The sequence below is a fragment of the Stylophora pistillata genome, chromosome 4, assembly GCF_964205215.1.
Source record: "Stylophora pistillata chromosome 4, jaStyPist1.2, whole genome shotgun sequence".
NCBI classification, from domain to species: domain Eukaryota; kingdom Metazoa; phylum Cnidaria; class Anthozoa; order Scleractinia; family Pocilloporidae; genus Stylophora; species Stylophora pistillata.
The window spans coordinates 12,583,810-12,608,229 of NC_142522.1; the positions used below are offsets into that span (position 1 = coordinate 12,583,810).

General features: G+C 39.2%; 3 protein-coding genes across 6 annotated transcripts in view; 2 read left to right on the forward strand and 1 right to left on the reverse strand.

Moving 5' to 3' along the window:
• The first annotated feature begins 5 nt into the window (after positions 1-5).
• LOC111333905 (cytochrome c oxidase subunit 5A, mitochondrial) lies at positions 6-8,159 on the forward strand. Its single transcript, XM_022939551.2, has 4 exons — positions 6-160; positions 3,712-3,793; positions 4,614-4,891; positions 7,904-8,159. The coding sequence occupies exons 1-3, from the start codon at positions 97-99 to the stop codon at positions 4,876-4,878; spliced, it is 411 nt and encodes a 136-aa protein (XP_022795286.1). The 5' UTR covers positions 6-96; the 3' UTR covers positions 4,879-4,891; positions 7,904-8,159.
• Positions 8,160-8,567: 408 nt separating this feature from the next.
• The window catches only part of LOC111333901 (uncharacterized), a 32,635-nt gene continuing 16,782 nt past the window's right edge, over positions 8,568-24,420 (reverse strand). Inside the window, exons 5-20 of the mRNA XM_022939545.2 lie at positions 18,322-18,393; positions 17,749-17,820; positions 17,091-17,162; positions 16,555-16,626; positions 15,919-15,990; positions 15,522-15,593; positions 15,056-15,127; positions 14,838-14,909; positions 14,278-14,349; positions 13,873-13,944; positions 12,816-13,021; positions 11,931-12,194; positions 11,492-11,821; positions 10,856-10,963; positions 9,809-10,150; positions 8,568-9,561 (exon numbers count right to left, since the gene is read on the reverse strand). Coding sequence (XP_022795280.2) covers positions 9,506-9,561; positions 9,809-10,150; positions 10,856-10,963; positions 11,492-11,821; positions 11,931-12,194; positions 12,816-13,021; positions 13,873-13,944; positions 14,278-14,349; positions 14,838-14,909; positions 15,056-15,127; positions 15,522-15,593; positions 15,919-15,990; positions 16,555-16,626; positions 17,091-17,162; positions 17,749-17,820; positions 18,322-18,393 — 2,026 coding nt within the window. The 3' untranslated portion in view covers positions 8,568-9,505. The remainder of the gene's footprint in view (positions 9,562-9,808; positions 10,151-10,855; positions 10,964-11,491; positions 11,822-11,930; positions 12,195-12,815; positions 13,022-13,872; positions 13,945-14,277; positions 14,350-14,837; positions 14,910-15,055; positions 15,128-15,521; positions 15,594-15,918; positions 15,991-16,554; positions 16,627-17,090; positions 17,163-17,748; positions 17,821-18,321; positions 18,394-24,420) is intronic.
• The window catches only part of LOC111333906 (uncharacterized), a 15,117-nt gene continuing 11,069 nt past the window's right edge, over positions 20,373-24,420 (forward strand). For 3 of the 4 annotated variants that reach the window (XR_002695186.2, XR_015999643.1, XM_088755930.1), the window contains exons 1-3: positions 20,373-20,454; positions 21,103-21,210; positions 22,133-22,246. Coding sequence is in view for 1 of the 4 variants with exons in the window: in XM_088755930.1 (XP_088612056.1) it covers positions 22,239-22,246 (8 nt within the window). In the remaining 3 variants the exon portion in view is untranslated. Of the gene's footprint in view, positions 20,455-21,102; positions 21,211-22,132; positions 22,247-22,517 lie in introns of all 4 variants that reach the window. The other variant, XR_002695185.2, reaches the window with a different exon arrangement.

Below are 24,420 nucleotides of genomic sequence, written 5' to 3' on the forward strand. Positions count from 1 at the left end.
CCCACAGCGGTAACGCACGTTTCGCAAAGACTACTGGGTAATCGATATTTTATCGCCATTTTGGATTTTACTTGAGTAGCGACATTATTCCGCAAGATGCTTCGTTGTGTTGCCCGCCGGTTTATGTCTCCCTCCATAAGAGGCGCTACCTCGATGCTGGGTAAGATCTTAATTTACTCAGTAATTTAAGAGGGAAGCTAATCGGGGAATACTAATCAACACGACTTTTCTAGGACGATTAACATTTCTCGATGGATCCATGACTTGCACTTTAATATCCTAACTCGAATAGTTAAGTGATGTAATATTTTACGATACAGGGCTTCAAGCACCGAAAGATATATGAATTTTCTGCATAACTGACTGAAAATCAATTTAAGTTCAGGTTTTTAGTAGCGTTAGCAACCTAATCTGCGCGATTACCCGTTTGCAGCGAAGAAGGATATTGGTTTTCCTCCGTGAGTTTTTAAATAATGTTATTATATGGCTGTGTCTCACAAGGACTGGGAACAACCGAATTCACGAATTTGATTGGCTGAAATCAATATTGAAAGCGGTGTAGATTTTCCCATCTAGACCAGCACTAGACCGGTCTAGAAAAAAAGGTACAAAGAATATAAAAAATTGGCATATATGACACAGCCATAATTATAATAAACATCTTATTAAAGTGCCCCTGAGACGAAAATTGACCATTTTATTTTGGGCTAATTCTTTTACAGAATGTTGAATTGGGTCAAGTTAAAGCCCTTTTTGCCATTAAAAACTCAAAATAAACCTTCGATGATCAATTTTTGCCGCTTCAAAGTCGTCTAAAAATCGTCTGCCATTGCTGAAAACATGTTCCAGCCGTACAGCAGGAAACGTCATCATGACGTCAAAGGCTCAACAAACTTATGCTTTGCTTTGTCACAACTCTCTTTGTTCATTGCAAAGAGAATCACACACAGTACTTTTTTGAGAACTGTTTCGTTGTCAGTTGTAAAATGTTGACTTTGTCTGACGATGAATTGTCTCAGAAATTATCTGAAGCTTCTGAGGATAGTTTTCCGCCAGCAAACGATGAATTTTGCCATGCGAATAAAGATAAATAAAGAATGGCACTGACTCCTCATGTGGCTTTTGTGGTCACATCGCTTTATCGCCTTCGAATTGTATTTTTGCTTGTTGTAAGGGATTTTCCCTTTCTGTAAGAAATGACTGAGAGATATTTAAAAATTGTTTTCGGCAGTGGCTGATTGTGTATCAAGGCAGATATGGGGGATTTGTGAAAGCCATTTGTAAGCCATTAATGTGTTTGCCTGATGCATTTGGTCAATGATCTCATTAACCCTTTCCAGCGTGTTTTTTACTATCGGTGCTTTGAGAGGTTTGAAGTGAACTCTGCTGTTGAGTTGCACTTTGGCCTTATGTTTTTTCTGTCTTATTCATGATGACTAGCGTTGTGTTGCTTTGGTGAGGTTTAAAGCAGAGTTTGCTTCAACACTTTCAGAGCTGTGACCTCATTGCGTTACAAAGTATATTTTGGCTTGATACAGTCTGCAAGTTGTATTATGACAATTTTCCAAGTAGCTCTGAAGGGCAATAGAAGACTGAACTGGTGGCATTCAGTTTGATATGAAAAGGTAGTGGTTCTTTGTTTTGTCTGTGAAAGGTGTAACGGAGGCGCATTGGTCTTGCGAATAAATCTCGCAAAACTTGGCCTGATCTCACATTCATTTGTCACGGGTGTTGGAATGTATTTAGGACCCTTTGATAGCACGCTGACTTGGCTGTCAGATGGTTGATAGTTTGAGAGGATTTTAAAGAAATTTTAATTTTCTCAGTTTTTTTGCTACAAGCCTACATTTTAAAGTGTTTCTACACTCTATGTGTCCTCAGCTGTTTGTTCTACTTTCGCTGTTATTAAAGTCTGTTTATGAGCCTAGTGGCCCATTAGGCCGGTGCTTAACTCTGGTTTCTGTAGCATGAAGCGACTAGGAGTATTTCTACTCCCCCCTGGATGGGATGCCAGTCCATCGCAGGGTTACCCCCTAGCATTAAATTTGCCGGTACCCATTTATACACCTGGGTGAAGAGAGGCACTGTGAGAGTAAAGTGTCTTGCCTAAGAACACAACACAATGTCCCGGCCGGGGCACGAACCCGGACCACTCAATCCAGAGTGGAGCATACTAACCATGAGGCCACCACGCCTCGACTTCGCTGTTATTAAAGCTAGCTTTTTTTAGAGTCAGAGCACACAATTATGTTTTTCATCTCTTTTGTGAAAGTGAGCTCTTTGAGGTCAGAAATCTAATTCCTCAATTCGGCTATTTTATCATTCGTATTCACAATGTTCGCCGAGTACTTTCCTTTGTGTAAGGTGTTCTGCCAGAGAGTTGTTAAAGGTGGATATTGATCAGTGCATATGTAAAGGTGACAATACTTGTCGAGGTTCGTTGACTTCACTTTCGTCGAGATCGCACAGAGGACGGTTTTTCTTGTCCCTTCTTTTGAACGGTAGGCACTGAACCCGACAGAATTCTTCACCTAGATCCTTCAAGGTGCACAGATCTCTCGAAACAGTCCTCCCAGAAGTGTTCGGAGTGGATCACAAATATTCCTGCAGGATTGTAGTTTACTCGGCGAGTTCGCACAAATCGCAACCGTTTTTCCCGCTCTGATCTATTTTCAAGGCTCCGATACAGAGAAATACCTACAGCATGGTCTGCACGATTACTTCAGCTTTGAATTACGCATCGATGCCTCGTAATTTTTGTTTAGTTTTTGTAAGAATAGAGTAAAGCATTCTGTTATGTTTACCTGACATTTTGCCATGTTAGATTTTTGCGTTGAGCCTTTGACGTCACTTCCTCTGAGTCCTGCGATCAATTTCCAGAACATGGTCAAGTAATGGCGGACGCGAAATTGCGAGTTTAACGGCCTGAAAAAAGATATTTCTGGTGCTCAGTCTAGACTGAAATTTGGCAGAGTAGGTGAAGGAGACACACTGAACACGAAAATGAAAAAAAATGATGTACGAAAATTTTGATCTCAGGGGTGCTTTAATTGAGCTAGGTTGGTCTGTATGGGAGAATCTTGACCTCGGTCGCTGGTACAGACCTCACTGTGTTCGGTCTGTACTGGTGACCTCGGTCAAGATTCTCCCATACAGACCTCCCGCTTGTTTAATAAGAACTAAATAATAATAATGATAATAATAATAACAATGATAATACTAATATTAATAATATTTAATATTTATATTGTGCATTTTCTATAAAAATAATCAAATATGCATTACAAACATTACTGTAAACACAAAATAAAAACCTATTCACAATCACTATGAAATCAAAGACAAAAACTATACTATTACAATTGGCTATAAGAAAAGTAATTTGCAGAACAGAGAAACTATCTAAAATCTATATATACACTAATTGTGCTAACAAAATGCGTTGCTGAATAAAAATGTGTTAAGTTGCTGTTTAAAATCACTTTTGGTGCAAGCAGATCTAATGCTTATGGGAAGACTGTTCCAAAGCTGCAGCGCTGCCTCCATGAAGGATCGATCCCCCATAGTAACTTTTGCAAAATGCTTTGGGGTGCTCAGAAGAATTCCTGTGTTATTTCACTGTAAATCATAATGGGATGGCAGTAAAACGAATTGAATCACTGAAAATGGCATATTGTAGTTGATTTCAAAACAATTTTTACTTCAAATCAGGTGTTACGTCCCGAAAGATGAGCAGCAAACCCAAAGAATCAGATGAGGCATTTGACAACCGATGGCACGCTTATTTTTCAAGGCAGGTTTGCTTTTAAAGTTTACAATACAATTTGCTCTGTCTTACAAATGCATGAACAATTTGTAATTGATTAAAACAACCCTTCAAATGGAGTAGACTGAATGTTATTTTTTGGCACGTTTTTGTCAATTGTTTTTGTCAATTGTCTTAATAATCAATTTGAGAGTAGAGATTCCCTTTTAATGGAAAGTTAGTACTTGAAGTGTACAATAAACAGGTAATAGGAAGATGTGGGTCATCTACAAGAGCATCAGCTCGAGAGTTTGTAATAAAAAATCCATGATCTTTAATTGGCAAAAGAAAAAGAATGTCATGGCAAAACTACCAAAATGTCAGTTAATATTCGTGGTAATGGTATTGCAAAGTTTCTTGCATTGGAAAGGACCTTGAAAGAGAGGATTGTCAGCCATTCTGTTGAGTTCAAAATGTTGATAAATGGGATATTTGCCTCTCAAACAAGGAATGAGTAGGGGCTAGAGTAGTCATGTATTTTTTCCCTTTTGAATTGGTTTCAAAATAAATGACTCTTGATCAATTCACATGTACTACTTTGTTTGAGGAAGGAAAGCTTACTGCTCCTTGGGTCCAATTCTGTGCCTTCTAGAGCTTTTTTTTACAATTTTCTTCTGTTTTCAAAATGTGGGTTATTTACCAGAGGAGGTAATCTGCTAATTTTTTTTCCACTTAATGCTAAAAATTGGCTGGTGAAGGTAATCTGCTGTGAGGGTAAATGTCTGGAAATTTTGGTACCATAATGACTTTTAAATGTCTTGTGGGGGAAGTTAAAACTTATTTCTTGTCAAATGTATTTGTCCATTAGACCAGACCTTGATGCTTGGGAGTTGCGTAAAGGACTGAATGAGATCTATGGACATGACTTGGTTCCAGAACCCAGGATCATTATTGCAATGCTTCATGCCTGCCGTCGTCTTAATGACTTTCCCATGACTGTCAGGATTTTAGAAGCCGTTAATGACAAGGGTGCAGGAAACAGTGAAATATATAACTACATTCTGAGTGAAATCAAGCCTACCATGGAAGAACTGGGACTTTCCACCCCGGAAGAGCTTGGCTTGGTTAAATGATGCCAATTACAAGGTATACTTTACTGTTTTTAGTGTTGTTGTTTATAATTTGTGCGGTTTGGAGCACGGTAACTGGGAAGCAGTTTGCCTCTTGGAATTTGTAAGGTGCATGTTGCAATAAAAGCTTTCACTGAGAGAACAATACTAGGAGAAAACATCAATTTTGTATTTTTCCAATGCAAGGGGTCAGACAATTGAAGCTCCAATAGTTTATTGTCCTTTTATATTTTAAAATTGGCTTGAAGACTTTCTTCTTCTGGGTATATAAAAATTGATAGCTGTCATCACTGGGGTATTCATCCATTTTTTGTATATGTGATAATGACAAGGATAATGCTAAAAACGTTGTCTTTGACAACTGCACATTCAGGAAAAGCTGGAAGGAGAGTGTTAAAGGTAATTTATCTCTGTGAAAGTATAAGTTTTACTTCTTGAAAGCAACAGGTCAACATGGGAAGGACAAAAACTGCTGATAAGCAGTGTTGAAACCCACATGTGAGCACGGCAAGCATCCTACTAATTGTTCCTTATAACATGGTTAGGGAGGAAAAATACTGAAACATTTGTTGTCAATCGGTGAGGATTTCTTGTCGTCTCTTATGAGCTCAATTAAGACTTTATTTCCATAATCATCCTTGAATGTAACTCAGGGCTCAGCACTAACAGTAGCCAACTAACCACAGACTAGTAGAAATTCAGTTTTGGCTTGTGCTTCTCGATTTTCACTTGCCAGATTGGTTAGTACGACCTACGAACCGCGTAGGTGGTGGAAAGAAGTTAAATCACTTGGCGGGATGCAATCAACTACGCGCACAGATCCTACCTCTGTCCTGAAGCATATTGATACAGGGCCTGACTCTAGTCGTACGGCCCTTGCTAACGTCATTAACAATGCCTTTCTTGCTCCAATGAACTCTTTTACTCCATTGGATTCTGGGGTCTCGTTTGCTGTGCAATACACCGACACGCCAACGGTTACAGAGTTCAGTGTCTTGAAGAAGCTCATCGCTCTTAATCCTGCCAAAGCTTCTGGGCCTGGCGGCGTGTTCGCCTGGCTTCTGAAAGAGAACGCGGACGTATTGGCTCCTGTGGTTACTGATATTTTTAATAGCTCATACTTGGAGGCTCGTCTCCCCCAGTCCTGGAAGCTCGCCAACGTCGTCCCTATTCCTAAGCAGACCCCTGTTTATGACGTTAACAAACACCTGAGACCAATTTCACTTACACCTGTCCTTTCCAAGTTGGCTGAGGACTTTGTGGTTGATCGTTATGTTAAACCAGCTGTACTCGCTAAGGTCGACCCTCAGCAGTTTGGCACTGTTCCCGGTTCAAGCACCACCGAACCCCTAATTAGTACGACTCATGCCTGGTACAGTGCTACTGACGGTAACGGGGCATCTGTGAGGGTGATTCTCTTCGATTTTAAAAAAGCCTTTGACCTAATCGACCACCAGATTTTGGTCAAGAAGCTGGGTACATATAACATCCCCAATGCTGTCATCTCATGGATTATCGACTTTCTCACCCCGCGCAAACAGCGTGTTAAACTCGGCCACGACTGCTTCTCAGAATGGGGCGCGGTCCCAGCGGGGGTTCCTCAAGGTACAAAACTGGGGCCGTGGCTGTTTATCATCATGATCAACGAGCTGGATGTTCCTGGCATTGATCTCTGGAAGTATGTTGACGATACCACTATTTCGGAGACGATAAGCAAGAACCAAGACAGTCACATTCAGGCTGCTGTTGACACCCTAGCAAGCCGTGCGACCGAGGATAAGTTTCAACTAAACGAGACGAAATACAAAGAACTGCTCATAAACTTTAACACTAACAACCCTACTTTTTTCGATCCAGTTGTTGTTAATGGCAAGCCCATTGACCTAACTACTAGTGCCAAAATACTAGTCCTTAACATCTCTATTGATTTGAAATGGAATTGTCACATTAACTCCATTATTAAGAAAGCTAAAAAGCGCTTGTATTGCTTATCTCAGCTTAAACGCTCTGGTCTTGGTACCCGTGAGTTAGTCCAGTTTTTCTGCACTTGTATTCGTCCGATTACAGAGTATGCATGTCCTGTCTTCCATGACGGCCTCCCCGTGTACCTCTCCAACGAACTTGAAGAAGTACAAAAGCGGGCTACGCGCATTATTTTTCCTCTTTGCTCATATAATGAGTCCTTGGTTGAATCAGGCCTGACTAAACTTTCAGATCGCCGCCAGAAACTAGTTGATAAACTATTCAAGAATGCTTTACAGAATGAACAGAACAAGCTCCATGAACTTCTTCCTACTCGCAACACATGTACCTTTAACCTAAGAAATAAGCGGAAGTTTAAGCCATTTTTTAAGACGATCAGGTTTCGTAATAGTTTTATTACCTTCAATGCCCTTAAGGCTTGAACGGTTTTTACAACGGTTTTTTTTTTTTAAACATATATTTAGTGTCCTTATTGCTGTTTTAATACATTTAATCTATTTAACGTAATTATCAATGTTTGAAACTTGTAAATAATCGTATAATTCAACTTTTGGTTGCAAATCGGTTATTAATAAACTATCTGTCTATCTATCTATCTATCTAATAAAGTCACCAAAATTGTTGTAACATGTAAGTTGTCACTAGCCACTGGGCTAGTAAATTGAAAAGTTAGTGTGGAGCCCTGTAACTTCCAGGTCCTCTCCTTACATTTATGATTCCCACGTGCAGTGAAAACTGTGTTTTAATAATCAGCTCTAATTGTCACTCACAATTGTGTTATGATCTGAATTATCATTTTGCATTGTAATTTTTAAAGAAAAGTCAATGTCACTTTGTGGTGCAGTGCATGTCTTTTAAACTTTGCCAATTAATTTGCAGCCCATGTTCAATGTACTTTATGATGCTAAATTTTGTCAAGAGGATGCAAGGAAATTCCATTCTTTTTGTCTTCCCCAGTTACTTGTACATGTAACTCTATAACTTTTGCTCACTTTGTTTTCCATTTTGAGTTATCAATAATCCTCTCATCCCTTGTTCATTTCAGATCTTGTGGTTCAAGTGGTGCCAGATACATGTCTCGGCTTTGATGAGAAGGTTTTGGACTGGATTACCTCATATTATTGTGTTATAAAATTTTGACATGACATTAAACTTGGCTATGTAATTTTAACATTTTTGCATCACTTAATGGCTCAAAACTTTTTTTCTTAAATAGGGTGTGATGTAAACTGCTACATATAGTGTATGTAGATCAAATGTCCAATTGAACAACGTGCTCATTAAAGTGATTGTGAAAGATAGTCAGTTTTAATAGTAATTACCCCATGAAGATAGCCATTGAAGTATTTAGTCACAAGGTTGGCAAAGAGTCCTTAGAAGGGATGGCTCCAACTACCCTCCAAGACTGACTGATTTTTCATGCAGAACACTTTGTCACTCCAATCAGTTTTGTACAATTTGCCTTATGTACCCTGTGATTGGATACAGCGAGAGAAGGGGGTGGTCTTTGGACAGGTTAAGCTCTTGCAAGCTTACAAATGTGAATGATGCTGGAATAGTTCTCATTACAGGGGGCATTGCCTCACAGAGGCTTCTTGATTTTGTGAAATTCCCACAAACATGAGGATTAGGAAAATTCCCAAACCATAGCACAATCGCACCATTTCTTCTTACGTCATACCAGAACATGATGACTTTGTTGATCCCCATTACAGAAAAAAAAATCCTTTATTAATTTAAGCACTAATTGTCTTACTTCCAAGTTCTTGTTCTAAAACTTAATTAGACAATGCAGCGGTAGAGGAGAGAAGAATTTAAGTTATCAACAATTTCATTCTTTGAAGTTTTCTTGTTTTTAGCAGCAAATGATCAGAATGATTGTTCATCTTGTGTATCATGTCTGGGAAAAATGCATTGGGTGACTTTGTATTCAACAGTTTCATAATCATGCGGATACATGGATACACGAAACGGGAGAGAAATTTACTAAGTTGTGCAAATTAAGGATATTCACAGCTCATCTAGTGCTGTGTAAACCCTTTTATTCCCAGAGGTGATTTATATGTAATTTCTCCTTACAAAATCCATGCACTATCCAGCAAACAGGTAATGAGAACACCTAAATGTATTGGGTACATGTTATCTTGATCTAACACCAAATTCTCATAACTAATTTACAAAGAAATGTGTAGCAGCTAGAGTGGAGAATTAGCTATCAGATCTTGGGAGTTAAAGGGCCTAGTGTACAAGGTTGTATCTTAGGAGGGTTGTAGAGTGCTTATGACCCCCTATCCCTTTTTCAAAAAGAGAAGTGACAGTTGAAGAGTACAACACAAGGCATGCTACCGGTTCCTGTACGGTGTTATTGTAGAACCTCTAATTCCTCTGAACATGGAGAATCCTGTCCATGCTCCCATGAGTATCATTGTATCCATATTGGTGAACACATTGTAATTAATTCATTAGCATCACACACTAATCATAGACGTATCGGCAACAATTCTAAAGGTGCATCTATTTAGTTGATAAAACTAGCGACAGGTTTTTAAAATGGTTTTTTATGGCGTTGGGTTTATCTCAACACCACAACTGGCTTTGTTAGTCTTGAACGTAACCGCTGCAAAAAAAGAAGACATTCTGAATGTTCTCACGATGGTGGGGCTTCTAAAGGATTCACTGGCTTCGCCCGGGATCTCTCCTTCACTGAAAAAAAAAAAAAAAAAAAAAAAAAACCAAAAGAGTTTAGAGCACCTGGCGTTATCAGAAAAAAAAAAATTCACGAGAAGTTCAAACTTACAGAGCACAGGGGGAAAGTTAAGTGGCAGAATGGTTTTCATATTTATATAAGTATTGTAATTTTAACTTCGTATAGTGTCCTTTATGCCTTGTCTTCCAATTTTCTGAATTGATTGTCTGGTATCAAAATATCAATCTTTAGACCTAAAGCTACCTGGGACCCTAGTCTCCAAACTTCCGTCCTCAGTTTCTCCTCCCGCATTTCCATTACCACTTCCGCTACCGGCCTCAGACGAGGGTGTCGACGATGTAAGGTCACCAGATTCCTCTTGATCTACCCCAGGTCCTTTGGAGGCTGAAGAGGGCCTTTGACCTTCCCCACTTCCGCTTCCAGTCTCCTGATCAATTCCCGGCCCGTCTGTTTTGTGAGAAGTTGGTTTCGTAGGTGACACGTCACCCGATCCTGATCCAACTTCTGATTCCGCATCCCCCGAACCAGGTCCTGATCCCGAACCGGAACCTGTTTCGACTGTTTTTTTATTCGTGATCTTTTTATCTGTTCGTGTAGATGGGATAGAACAGTTTACAGTTGTTCACATCAGTACCAATTAAAATGTTCGTAGAAACATCTCCTGACTCATTTTAAAGTCGTACATCAATTACATATGGACGATAAATGTTCATAAAGGGAAATGCTGAAGTTGCTAGGATTGAAGGCCGGTTTGCGAAAACTCACGAATGCAAAGAATCTACATGACAAAATTGCTGGACAGGTCTTTCTAACTGCGAGCCCGCTGACACACAAGGTAGATAAGCGGTTTGAGAAAGGGCACAAAAATTCATAACTTTGACCTCTCCCGCTTCGAAGAAGCGTAGCTACGTCCCTACACACCCCTCACGAGTTCGTCCTCAGGCTAGCCAAGTCAAGTGATAAAATTTACCAAAACATTCATTTTGATTGTGTACAAAAAGAAGATCTCATTAAGAGGACCTTTTTAGAGCTACTCTGGAATATAAGAGAATTTCTCAAACACTTCCGACATTCTAGGCTCGGCTTCCTTGGCTTTCAAAGTCTGGTCCTTATTCCTGCCAGGAGGAACTTCAGCTCCTTTCCCTAACAGCGGCTAGTGATGGAGTCTACCAGTCTGCTCTTTAGTAACCACACCCATCGGTATGGTGTCAGTTTGATAACGCTCATAAGCTTTTTACATCCGTTAACTGTTTCATTACCCATGAACTAAAGTTGTTGGCAGGTGCCTACCTTGTATACATTGGTGTCCTTCCTTGTGAGATCCTTGGGTACATATACAGTCATACTTCACTGCTGTACAAACTCCGCCACCTCTGCAACCACGAGCACACTTACTATCTGCAAGGAAACGTGTGAACCTTTAGTTCTAAATTATTTCTCTAAGGTCCACTTCAACTGTATATCTCAGTCCAGAAAAATATTTGAATTCTTTAAGATTAATTAGAGTGGTCAGCATTTTGAATACATAAAGTTGTAAACTGGTTTGAGAAAGTTAACTTGACGGAATTTTGCTCAGTTTTACGCCTCACAAGTAACACTTATTTCTTATGGAGCCAGGGTAGTGTAAAACTGCATGTGAATCTTTATTTCTAGCCCCCAAATAACCAGAGAAGTTAGAAGTTAGATAACGAAGTTGTCCCTGAGCGAGAGAACACGACTTTAAGTTCAAAGATACGAAATTAGGGACCCATGTGTGCGAAAAAGTTGGAGGTTGTGGGAAGGTTGAGATATCCGGTTCCGAGATCTCGGGGGGTGGAAAATATCCGGTATCAGTTTGCCGGGAGTTGGAAATGAATATAGTCGAATTGGATATCACCGGACTCCCGGGCGGGCGGGCCCAATATTATAAATGTAATAAACACTTACTTGTTTCAACGTAAAGGCTGACGTCATACGATATTTTCCCCAAGTCGTTCTCTGCTGAACACGTGTATGTCCCCTCGTCCTCCACACGAGGATCAAATATTATAAGAGACCCCTCCTTCGTGATGTGAAACCTCTTTCCCATGAACACTAGGGAGCCCTCCATAGTAATTTGTAAGCGTGACTCCTCAGGGCTACCCACAATCAACAGACTTTCCTTGTACCACTTGATTTCAGGAGTTGGTGTTCCCTTCGCTCGGCATTTCAGCACCACTGGTTTTAACGGCTCCGTGGCGTCAACTGCTAAGGGGTATACGGTAAACTGGGGACGAACTGTAAAATAGGTCAAAGTATTGTTATCTTAGACCAGAAGGAGAATGTGGCAAATAAAAGCATCATTATCAAGATGTTAAGACAATCACACCATGTTATTCTTTATTACCTCCACTGGTAACCATCGCATGACTGGCTACAATTCCAGCCTCGTTCTGAGCAACGCAGACATACTCTCCCAAGTCCTCCTCGGCCAAACCGTAGATCGTCAGCAGACCAAGGGGGTTAGGCACGCGATACTGATCAGCTTCCAGTTTAACACCTTTCAAATTCCACTGATATGTGGCGCCTATACTTGTATGGCAACGTAGTTCAACATTTTGTCCGAGAATGGCGAGGACTTGCTTCGGGTACACTACAACTTCGAGAGCACCTGCAAAATATTTCATGGAACTCATGCAAATTACTTTATTTTCAGCATGGTATTTAGTTGGCCGGGTCACATATTATCATATAATAGGGCAAGACACTTGACTCGCTGTGCCTCTCTCCAGGAGAACAAATGAGTAACGGAAAACTGTCAGGAAAAACTAACAAATTTTTTATTTATTTATTTTTATTTAGAGATCTACCATAGGGTAGGTGTAGAAACAATAGGACTCTAAGTCCCCTACTAGGTTTTTAAAATGGAGGGAGGGTGGGAGGGGAGGGGAGGGGAGTAACCTGCGATGGGCCAACATCCTATGTAAAGGAAATGGTATTACCCCAGGTCACATCATGAGATGGAAACCGGAATGGGCTTCTCCCAGGTGAGCCACGTGGCTCCATTGATGATTGATTTAATTGCTTGGCACTTAAGAAGTTACGTACTATTGTTTACTGAGATGGAGCAAACGGCAGCCTTTTTTTCCATCGTCGAAGATAAGATCGCGACACAGATAGTTCTTTCCGAGAAAGACTCGTTCCAAATTTCGATATACGTTTCAACTGAAATACCTGCGTGTTACGTGCATGATAGATAGTCTCTGTTCAGGACTTAGTCATGGGTACTCACCGCATACGAAGTCCCTATCCCTCAGTTTTGTTACCGTGACCCCTGTCAAGTGGGCGGGACTGGCACATGTGATGTCGGCTAATTTTCTTTCAAGTAACCAGGCCTTCAACCAACGTGCGTTGCAATCACAATGGAGCCCACTCCCTCTCGATTTAACCGCATTAGGTTTCAGAGACACACGGTAGGCCTCCGGGACATCCCATAAACTAATGGGTAAAACAGAACTTGGTTATCATCGATGATAAGACTGGCCTGTCATATGGGTGGATTAACTCTAGCTAGTGTAGGATCGAGATGCACACAGGAAATAGGGAATAGTGAAGATGACCAGTTTATGTCTGTTTAAACAATCATGGAGAAAGCGCAAATATTTGGGGCTCTTTGCGCTTTTCTTGGAACGAAGCCCGCTCTTGGATTCCAAAGCTAAAAATCAGTGGGCCGGAAGGGATATGAATGATACTAAATATATATATATATATATATATAACTAACTGCAGACAGTACTGTTTCGGCCTTCTGGGCCTCATCAGTGCAGTGCTAATGCTAGGATGGGGGAGAACCGAGACGGTCACCCCAAACGACCCAACCTTTGTGGTATCGTCTAAGCCATGCCAGAGTGCTCAAACTAGAGTATGTTATTAAACGTTTTGCTGAGTAGTATTGCTGCGTATTTTTACGAGTTGTGCCGTATTTTGATGAGCACGTAGGGCGAGTCAAAATAAAAACAACGTATAAAACACTGAGCGATACTAAACAAGAAAACGTTTAATAAGAGATTTATAATCCAATACGCCAAATTGTTATTTCAGTGCGGGCGAATTTCGCGGATATTTAGTGTTTACGGTTCTCTGGAGTACAAATATCGCGTGATATTTGTACTCGATTCGCGCGTTATTTGTACTCTGCATTGTGCAGTTGGATAATAAGATTGAAGTATTTTCTGATTCCACGGTCCTTCTCGAGACAGGCATTCTAAGCAGATATAAAGACATTTAAGTCAATGGTTTCATTCGTCAGTCTGTAAGACAATTTTTATGATTTGAATACTCATACTTACAATCTTGTTATTCTCTTGAAATGATCGAATGTTCCTTTTCCGGCATACGAAATGTTGTTGAAGTAAAGATGTCTAAGCGCAAATTAAGGAAAACAAGGATATCTCGTAAAGAAAAGGAAACTAGGGCAACGATGACTTTAAAGAAATCGTTAGAGGCGGGTTGAGGTTGTGTAACTTCCAACGCAAGCTTTACTTTTTTTGAAACGTAGGACTGCGCGACGAGATCAAGAGGGGTGTGCAAAGTGGATGGGGAAGGTTAAGTCACAGTGAATTATAGGACATGAATGTGTGCCTTAAATTCTCTTTTTATTTACTACCTCTAAGCTAATTAAAAAATCAATATAAATGAAGTACTAAAAAAAGAGAGTAAATAGAGTATGAAGGGAGGTTACCAAGTATACTTACATATCTTTGAGATTTGAAAGGCCGTAAAACGTCTTTGGGTTAAGCAGAGTGAGACGATTTGAATCGAGATTTCTGGAACGATAAAAATGCTGTTAGCAACTAACCGAATATAACGTCTTCCCTCGTCCAAAAGAAAGCAGCGTTTTTAATTCCATCAGAAAAATGGAGGTCCACTTTTAAATATAATTCCACTTTATTCTTATTCTGGGTTCATTTCTCTCTCATTTTGTGATAATGCATATTTACCCGCCAATTTTCGGAAAAGAAGAAGGTTGAAGAGGCCGATTCGATGTCCTTTTTATCTGCAGAAGACACCCCTTACACCGTCACAAAAATTAGCGGATGTGACTAATGGCGAAAATCTTTCATTGGCACAATAACTTAACTAATATCTTACCTACGGGTTTTTGTTTTTAATTTGAGAAAATTTATCATGGGGAGTTTGTTACACCGTAAATGAGGTTAAAATAGATACAAAGGAAAAGAAAACAGAGACATACAAATACAAAACCATAAAAAAAACATCAACAGCCCCTAATTGAGTTGCCCACTGAACTTACAACACGCTTAGGCGTCCGAGATGGCGGAATGCTTCGTCTGCGACGTAGGAGATTGTGTTGATACCAAGATGGCTGCGGGAGAAAAAGGCAACAGCAACCTTAGATCAAACTGACTGTTTCACTGACTTCATGCAAGATCGGTATAAAATGTTTACGATTCATAAGATGGTCACAAAAGACAACAAAAACGTTAAGTGAAAACAAGCAATTGTTCTTACAGGACAGTCAGATATCTCAGATCCTCAAACATGTTGTCGGGAATAAATGAGAGAAGATTGGAATACAGAATCCTGAAAAACAAAAATTCATTCCACCTCACTTGGAGAGTGTCAATATATTACTAAGTTTTTAAAACTCTACATGCAGAACCCTTTTTTTAATCAAACCCTGAGGAGGAATTTTCAATTGAATGTCGAAAGTAATCTAAGACTGCATTGCTCGTGCTTTACTTCGTTCTGTGATTGGTTCAGAAAACTCGCCGCGCTCTCTCAACCAATCAGATACAAAACTAAAGCCAATCTCGACAGGGTCACCCGTGTTTTCCCGCGCTTTAGGCAGTTTGGCTGTTTTTACTCCGATTTTTCATTGGGTCCTAAAGACAATCGATTGTTGTGATAGCTCTGGTTTTAATTTTACAACACTCAATCGAAATGCGCTTGAAGTTAAATTAAACTGAGTACTTACAATAATCGCAATTTCTTGGTGGCTGAGAAGGACCAAGGTTCAATATCGGTAATTCGGTTTCGTTGCAGATAGCTAGAGAAGAAATTATGGTAATATGGGTTAGAGAAAGCTGGTAACTGAGGCAACACTGGCGCTGAGGTACAAAAAATTGAAACCGAAAAAATTAATACGAGGAGAAATTGCACAAAAAACAATATTGAATGAGATTCTGCCGAAAAGATCACTTAATAAAAAATTGACAGAACAAATCAAGCAACCTTGAGAATTTTCCTCCTTTATCTACCTTTCTTAAGTTCGGTCCCTTATCAGTATAGAAGCAGTTTGGTTTGAAAAGTTTCCGTTTTAGAGAGAAGTTTTTTCACATCATCTAACACATCATTAGTTACTGGCGACTTACAGTTCCTCGAGGTTCTCAAGTCCAGCAATAGTTTTCTGACGAATAGCAGAAATCTTGTTGTCAAAAAGTGATCTATGGAAATTAAAAAGAAAGTCGCGGTGTCTTAACACTGTGATAGCTTAGTACCAACTATAAATGATTGAAAAAGAAAGTGTCAGCTTAATTATCAGCGTCTCTTTGGAGCTATTCGTTGATCGATGTCAAAGGTACTAAATTAGACTTGAAAACAAAGCCTTAATCCCAAGACCCCTGATAGTGACTAGCATCTAATCTCTCCTTATAATTACAATATCACCCAAACAACTGGCCGCAACTGACAAATGATATGGTCACCAACTAAAGAGGCTCTTATAATTTGGATATATCAACAAAGTTGAAATGGTAAATTGGCCACCGTAACGATTAGAAAAGCTGACGTTTCGAGCGTTAGCCGTTCGTCGGAGCGAAAGTTTAAGAGGCTCTTCAGTTGTTAAACAAATTCTCCTCGTCAGCAACTTAGAAAAATATATAGAGAACAGTATGGAGAATATGCATACTGATGTTAGGGTTTCGACCATTTTCTGAAATTCAAAGAACATATGAGGCTGTTTAGGTAGTTTCATTCTCGACTCTTAACCACAAACCCAGAGTACTTACAGAGTTTTGAGATACAGCAGTCGTGAAAAGGCACCATTTTCGATGACTGAAATCTGATTTCGAAAAAGGTATCTGGAAGATTGAGGAATGAATCAAGAAATAAGTAATCAGGTTATGATAAAAAAAAGCATCATTTTGTCTCTTCGATTCAGTTCAGAAAACAAGTCATATCGATCAACAAGTTGACAATGGTTCAGCGTGGTTTGTATTCTTATCGACAACGATATTCGTCTTCACAGTGGTAAAAACGTTGTGCGCCTCGTGAGTCCGCAACAAATTTAGGAAGCAATTTGGGAAGCTCCTGTTTGTCAACGAATTCTCCTTGTCAGTACCAGAGGAAATATGTAACGAGAACAGTATGGGTAATATACATATCAATGTTTAGCGCGTAAAGGATTAAGAGACACTTCAAATTCTTGAAATTCGCTCTTAGTCTTACTATTTTTTAAAAACGTTTTATCGCCGCTAGGAGGTGACTCTCAATCTTGTCAAACCCGAAAGTGAGTGAATAGTAAAGTTTGGATTGTATGGCTTACAGCGAAGTAAGAGAGTAGACATCAGCAAAGAGGTACGCCCCAATCTTTGTAATCTGGTTTTGGCTCAGGGACCTTAAAAGGAATATGGCATTAAAAGTCACAAATATTATGTTAAAATATTTCATAGTAGAAGTGGACAAAATTCTTATCATTGAGATTTTTATTTTCGGATTTAAACTACAACTTTAATAGGGAATATTTTCCTACTTTCCCATAGAGCTTGCTGTCGTGAAGGGGCTAGGGAGTCCCCCGTCAGCTTTCTTCTCCCTGGCTCCTCCCAGATGACTTTGTCCAAAATAATAGCTACTTAGACAGGTTATTTGCTCACTGAGGAGTCGCTTCGAAGTGTAACATTTGAATTAATACGGATAGAGCACTCTCATTTTGGTTATAACTGAGGAGGAACCATTTGAACCCGCAATGGTCATTTCATTTTTCCGCGGTTCAATACTTCTAGGCGAAGAAACTCCCGGATGTTTACAGTAATCAACGGACGGACCTACTGACCGACCGACCAAAAATGTCTCCCCACTAGCTGCTAGAACTCGTTCATTTATCATGAAATTCACTTGTCTAAAACACACATTTCTTCGATTATTCATCATGATACTCTCGAACATGGCTTTCTTATTAATGATTGTGTCAGTAATTTACTTACAATGACTTAAGACGATGGAGACCAAGAAATGCCCCGTCCTCTATCGAATTGATCAAGTTCGCATTAAGGTCCCTTCAAAGAAAAACAGAGTATACAGGTTTTGTTCACAAACTTTGATTGAAAAAGGAAGTGACCAGTAATATTATCTGGATCAATTCCATTCCACATCCATAATTAATCATAAATACTATTTATGAAATATATTTACTGAAAGCAATCGTTATCGTCGAGGCACGTTTCCAAGCCATGTCACAGCCTGAAATTCTCAAAAGAATTGTTTTCTTTCATTGCTCAAAACAGAATTTCAGAACCTGGAAGGAACACTTTGTAAATTGGTTATCAAATCTGAAAAATTCTTTTTCAACTCAAGTTTCTAAATTCATTTTTTCCCACATCATCAAATTCTTCGTAAAAACTGTGTTGAGTTAAGCATTACCTCTAACCATCACGTTTTCATGCGCATACCATGTTAACTTACTTCATAAACTGATAACAAATGTATAACACATTATGAACACGTAAGAAAGATAACAGCACTGGTGACATGAATGAAGACTCGGCACGCTCACTTACAATGCATCCAGTTGACTCAGTCCATCAAACGCAGCATACTGAAGGGTACTAAGCTTGTTCTTGGCAAGATTCCTTTGCAATGGTGAAAATAAAGGTAATTCATGATCAATTTACTTTCACTTTTACAACAGCCTAGATACGATCAAATTCACCCGACAGAAACTGATGAGGTCAACGGCATTTAACCTCGTGGGGACTGAGAGGATGCGATTTTTTTTACTCAATTTGTGACATGACAGTACCATTTCAGTCGCCAATTTTTTTTTAATGTGACACAGACCTACAAAACAAACATTTTAGAAAGAGGAGATTTTGCACTTTAATTTGGTGCAATAAACTATTACATGTGTCCAACAGAAAAAAATATGAAAAATCCAGAAAGGCAATAAAATGGGTTTTTTTCTCAAACGACCCTCGAATTGGGGAACAAAACTGAAGTGGATATTTTGTTAACATAATAATTGTTCACAATATCAAGTTCTGTATACACAGAAAGTTTTTCTTAGCACTAAACAAAACACCATTGTTTTTATCTTAACCATATTTTAATTGCAAACTTGATGTTTATCAGTAGTCCCAAAATGATTTCACTTAAATCAACCATAACCCCAGCTAAGGAAATGGATGTTTTGGTCAAAGAAAACTTATCACGAAATCATCTACTCCAATATGTTTGTCTCGTCTAGTGAAGATATCTCCGAATATGAAAGTAGCTGTCTCTTGACATGGTGTTTGGAAACAGTGGAGTTTTGGTGACCAAAGCTTTCAAATTGTTTTTTTTTTTTTTTTTTTTTTGCAAGACCCATTGCCAATGTAAGCCCAAGCCAAGCGTTTAGCCCTGGAAAGGTAAAATCGTGGAGTTTACCCAAGGAGTTGTCCTCAAGCTGCCGTTTTTGATGCTTAAACCCTTATAGTCTCACGTAAAATCAGCTGATAACCATCATCAGCGAATAGAAGTTCAATGTAGTCTAAACAAATTCAGTGCCTGTTTGAATTAAAAGGGGACTTGAGCCTTGTAATGCTTAAGGAAATAAACAGTTTTTAAATTTTCAAAATTTCAAGGATTTCTATGGAAAACCATGTCAGCGTGACTGACTTGGTTGTTTCTTCATACAAATGCTTCTAACTTTCGGCGGCCGTTGCAATCGCTACTTTTCGGCTATACGACTGAAAATTCTGAGGTTACCTAATTTTAATATGCTCTTTCAGCTTGTGCTGACAAAATTCTTTATAAGTGAACTGTTTTTGTGTTTACCGAAGTTGATCACGTGATCAAGTCATGCTAATTAACGATTGGTTCATGCTTTAGCGTGCACTATCGAGTTATGGAGCACGCGGGAAGTTTGGAGAGCACGAAAGAAGCGTAAACGAGTTGGCCGAGGCAATAGCCGAGGGCAACTCTAGCTTCTTGAGTGCTCTCCAAACTTCCCATGTGCTCCATAACTCGATAACAGCTGAAAGCATGAACCAATTGTTTTAGAACATAGCCGGTGCAATTGTGCATCAAATCCGACGCGTAAAAGGGACAACAATATCAATTGAAGCGAATCGTGACGGGGCTGATGCCGAGTCTCCTTTTCTGTTGTTTTTCCTTTTTTTCTGCCTCATTTAAAAACTCTAGCCCAAGGGAAAAGGTCGAAAAATTGTCTCCGTTTTGGGACTAGTTGGCCGAGTCTCTGTTTGTATCTGTTAGTGTCGCGAAATATATTATTTTTCCCTGCGCTAGCATTATGGCCGCTCGCGCGAAAAAAATAAAAATTCTGGCGAAGCGATTTGTTCACGCTGTCAGCGTGCACTATCGGGATTTTGAGCACGCTTACGTATACTGAATTTGGTTGCGCGGCTCTGCTAGCTATGTTCTAAGAGCCTATTGATAATATAATAGTTAAAGGTCCTAAACAGAGGAGCGTTTCTATGGGCGCTTATTTAGGTTGGGCAGTTGTGTTCAGCGGGCTTGAGGACGAGAATGACTATAGAGTTCACAGTCGAACAGATACCGTATAAAAAATAGGCAACCACATTTTATTGGCCGCTCGATAAGACTGACGTATGACGTATGTTAGAAAAAACTGAAAGGACGGAAAAGGATACTTATTTTATTTTCAAAGCAAGGTACTGAACACTACAGGTCTGGTAAGTACTATCTTTAAAAAAAAAAAAAACTGACTCACTTCCATTAATTTGTTATTCAGTGTTAAAAGACTAAAGTAATCATTTTGGCTTCGAGCTTCGTTTTTAAAACTGTTTCAAACCTCATTTTCTTCTAAATGATGTGATTAACGACTTGTCAGAAGAAAATTCTGATACTGTGCGATAAAAATTGAAAGAAATTCACAAACGGCGAGGTCGGTCGAACATTTATAACTCCATTTAGACCTACAAAACACTGACTAAACTCAATTAATTAACTCGTATTTAACCAACACTGAACATGTTGATTTCAATAAAGCAACTTTCTCCGGCTGAAGATTAAATTCCGATATCATCTGAGTTAACGAAGACGCTATCGATCCACCTCTGACCTCGAGTAAAATTACAACCGTGATGGGAAAAATACACTTTCCGAATGTTCATCACAAAAGCTAAAATAAAATTGATTTTCTTTCCTTTCATTGCCGGAGGGAAAGGTGAAATGTGGATATTTAATACCCTACTACTTTTGAGCGGGCACCATTTAATGTACACGCATTTCGGTTTTCATGGTTCGTGTAACTTTTTAAATTTTTTACCGATGATGGGTTTGAGCATGCGAAACTGAAACAGTTTACTTCTGTTTTACAGGGAACATCCGGTCTCAGTATTCGTTGTTTTGCAAGAACCGCTGGATTTTTATCACAAAATTACAGTCAAGACTTGTTACAGTAAAATTGGGGTCTCTGTCTTGAAACGGTAAGCTACTCTTATGAAGCGGAAACCTTAGACCCGTTGGGGAATTTTCCTAGAAATGTACAGCATCGGCCATCTATTTGAGTTTATTCTCTGGTATATTACGTAAAAGCAGTGCACCGAGCGATTAGCCCATTACCTAGCGAACTAGCTATGGCGATAGCAATGCAAAAGATTAAACAACAACAAACATATGAAACATATGTGTGAACTGCGGTTATGAGACGTATATGAGAACGATCCTTCGCAGTAAAGCACTATTTGAGCAATAGTGAAAATCAGACCTGAAAAAAATTTCAGGCCTGTACGGGATTCGAACCACTGACCTCTGCGATACTAGTGCAGCGCTCTACCAATAAATCATGACGGGTTTATATCGAATTAATTTGATGGCCTGCTCCCAGTTGGCTTGTTAGCTCAATTGGTAGAGCGCTGCACTAGTATCGCAGAGGTCAGTGGTTCGAATCCCGTACAGGCCTGAAATTTTTTTTCAGGTCTGATTTTCACTATTGCTCAAATAGTGCTTTACTGCGAAGGATCGTTCTCATATAATGCAAAAGATTATTGAAGGGAAGGTGTGACCTTCAAGAAGAGTTCTAAGGAGAAGTGAAATGTATAGTGATTGGCAGACAGAAAAAGAATTTTGATCAGATGTGGAAAATCACAGAAATATTTGAAACAGACGGACTAAATTTTGCTCATTGAAAACACTTGATTTAATAACTATAGGTTGTTTGAACGGGTTGTAATGCGTCAGTCATATCAGGTAGCCAATAAAATGTGCCGGTTATCTATCTCTTACGCTGAATCTGTTCGACTGCAAATTCAATAGTCATACTTGTCCTCAAGCCCGCTTAACGTAACTTATTTTTGTCGTTGATGAATTTGAGCATGCAAAACTGAAACAACTTACTTCTGTTTTAAGGGGAACTTCCGGTCTCAGTATTCGTTGTTTTGCAAGAATCGAACCGTTGGATTGTTATCACAAAATTACAGTCAAGACTTGTAACAGTACTATTGGGACTTCTGTCATGAAACGGTAAGCTATATTTGCGCAATGACTAACTCATCATAAGTTTTTCGTTTTCCAGTTGGTGCGATTTGCGTGAGAACAAAGTTGATAAATGATAAAAACGGTTGGAGTTGATTAATGTCGTACTCTTAAGAAAACATTGCAATCTACTCTGATTCCTTCTAAGTATTAATCGAAATAAGACGGAACTCAAATTACTGTAACAGACACGTGATATCAAGAGGGAATCTCGCTTGGTTTTATGTAAGTGATGATCTATAAATGACACCTCTTTCAGGGAGGGGAGGAAGAGAGGGATTATGAAGCTGGACCACTCTTACGAAGAGGAAACGTTGGACCCGTCAGGAATTTTCCTAAAAATGTTCAACATCTGTCTTAGAATTTGAGTTCATTTATTGTCTTTTATTAGAGCGAAGCGATTTACATTTTAAAAGTAATACACCGAGTAACTAGCCAAATTATGAAATATTAGATGCATGGATTTAGCAAGAGGACGGGAACTTCAGTTGATAATGGCGCGCGCAGCAAAACTACCAGTAAGAAACTGGGTCGAGAATGTCGCCCAGTTGTGTTTCAGAAGTAGTGACTTAGCAGTCATTGCAACGAGACGTAAACGCAATGTTTTTTCTTGAATAGCCTAAACTCGGCTTTTTAAAGATCGCCAACACAAATTTTCGGTTTCACGAACAGCTTTACTATCCTCTGAACTTTGAATGGCAACGCTAACACCGGAAGTCGAATGATGTCGTGTGTAGACTATTCCGCGCGCTCTCCCGTTCTGAAGTGATGTTTGTTGAAGTCCTAAATGTAATAAAGTCCTAAATATAATAACATTTGGTCCTAAATGTAATAAGCCTCCAATGCGTTGGTTTAACTGAGCTTGTGCATCCACATTGCGATGATAAAGTGACAACTGTTGCACCAGAGAATCCTCTGAGCAAAATTCATGGTGTATTGTGGGCTCTCTCGTTAATTTAATCAGGGTCTTTTTCTTTTGCTTGAGATGTAGGCCGAGAGGCATTGGCTACAAACCGTCATACTGATGTGCTTTTGGTATCAAATTGACAGATTCCAAACAATAGAACGCTGACCAATTCGGCCATCTTGACCGAACAGGCTTGGTCAAGAGATTTTATATTTTCGGCAAGTAATTTTTCACGGTAAAATATGCGTTTTCTTTTTAGTAATGACGTATAACAGAAAATAGTATCTTTGTTTCACGCATCACGACTGGCATATCATTCACAGTTCACGGCTTTTAACTTTATACAATCACGAATCACGGCAATTAAAGACAGCCAATCACGTTTCCCTGAAATCCCCCACATTTACATTCAGACATGGAGACGAGACGGACGAGACGGACGAGACAAAATTATTTGTCATGTCTGACCATTTACTAATGCAGATTTAAAGGACAAAAACCTGCGACTAGTTGTTGAAGGATCATCGCATGAAAACTGAAAACTCTTAACTTTGGGATCCTCAAGAAATTTATGGGAAGACAAATCCGAATTTTCGGAAGCATTGTAGCAGATGTAAACGAACGATGTAGTTAATTTAATATTACCACTAGTGTTGTTTGCCCATTCAGACCAAGAACAATTTAGGACGTGTGAAAGAACTGAAGCGGAAACTGTTTCCAAACAGAATTTACATAAACTTCAACATTGCCTATGTTCAGGGATACAACCCGTTAATCGACAGCAGATAAAGGCGTATTCTTTGCATTTTATTCTCAATACATAGGACATTTAATTTTAATTTCTCCTTAGCGTCTTCCAAAATATACCACAAGCTGTGGTGGACATTATGTAGGAAGAAATCGAAAGTGATGACCCAGGAATATTGGCAGCTAAAGGCTTTTCAAAAGTCCCGCAGTATGTGTACTTTCCTTAGTCTTGAAACTCATTAAATGGTCTTAAATGCAACCCTTTGCCTCTACTTTAAGTTAGACTTTGAGACTGATATTTCTTATGCTGTGAGAAAAGGTTGGAAAATGTTCTTGTTTTCCGCGATGAGTCATCGTCTCGGTATTTGGTGCAGGTATTTGCGTTCTCTTTTCTGTTGTAACTGTTTAAAAAGGGACTAACATGTAGCGATCTTTCTTGTTGTTTCAAGAAAGATGCATCTAAATGGTGGTTAGTCTTGTTAGGTATCTACCTTGAAATTCAAGTTTC

Excerpts from the sequence above, each read along its gene's own strand:
- LOC111333905 (XM_022939551.2), top strand. The coding sequence starts at position 97 with ATGCTTCGTTGTGTTGCCCGCCGGTTTATGTCTCCCTCCATAAGAGGC. Across the intron at positions 161-3,711 it reads AGGCGCTACCTCGATGCTGG|GTGTTACGTCCCGAAAGATG; the intron begins GTAAGATCTTAA and ends ACTTCAAATCAG. Across the intron at positions 3,794-4,613 it reads TGGCACGCTTATTTTTCAAG|ACCAGACCTTGATGCTTGGG; the intron begins GCAGGTTTGCTT and ends TTTGTCCATTAG.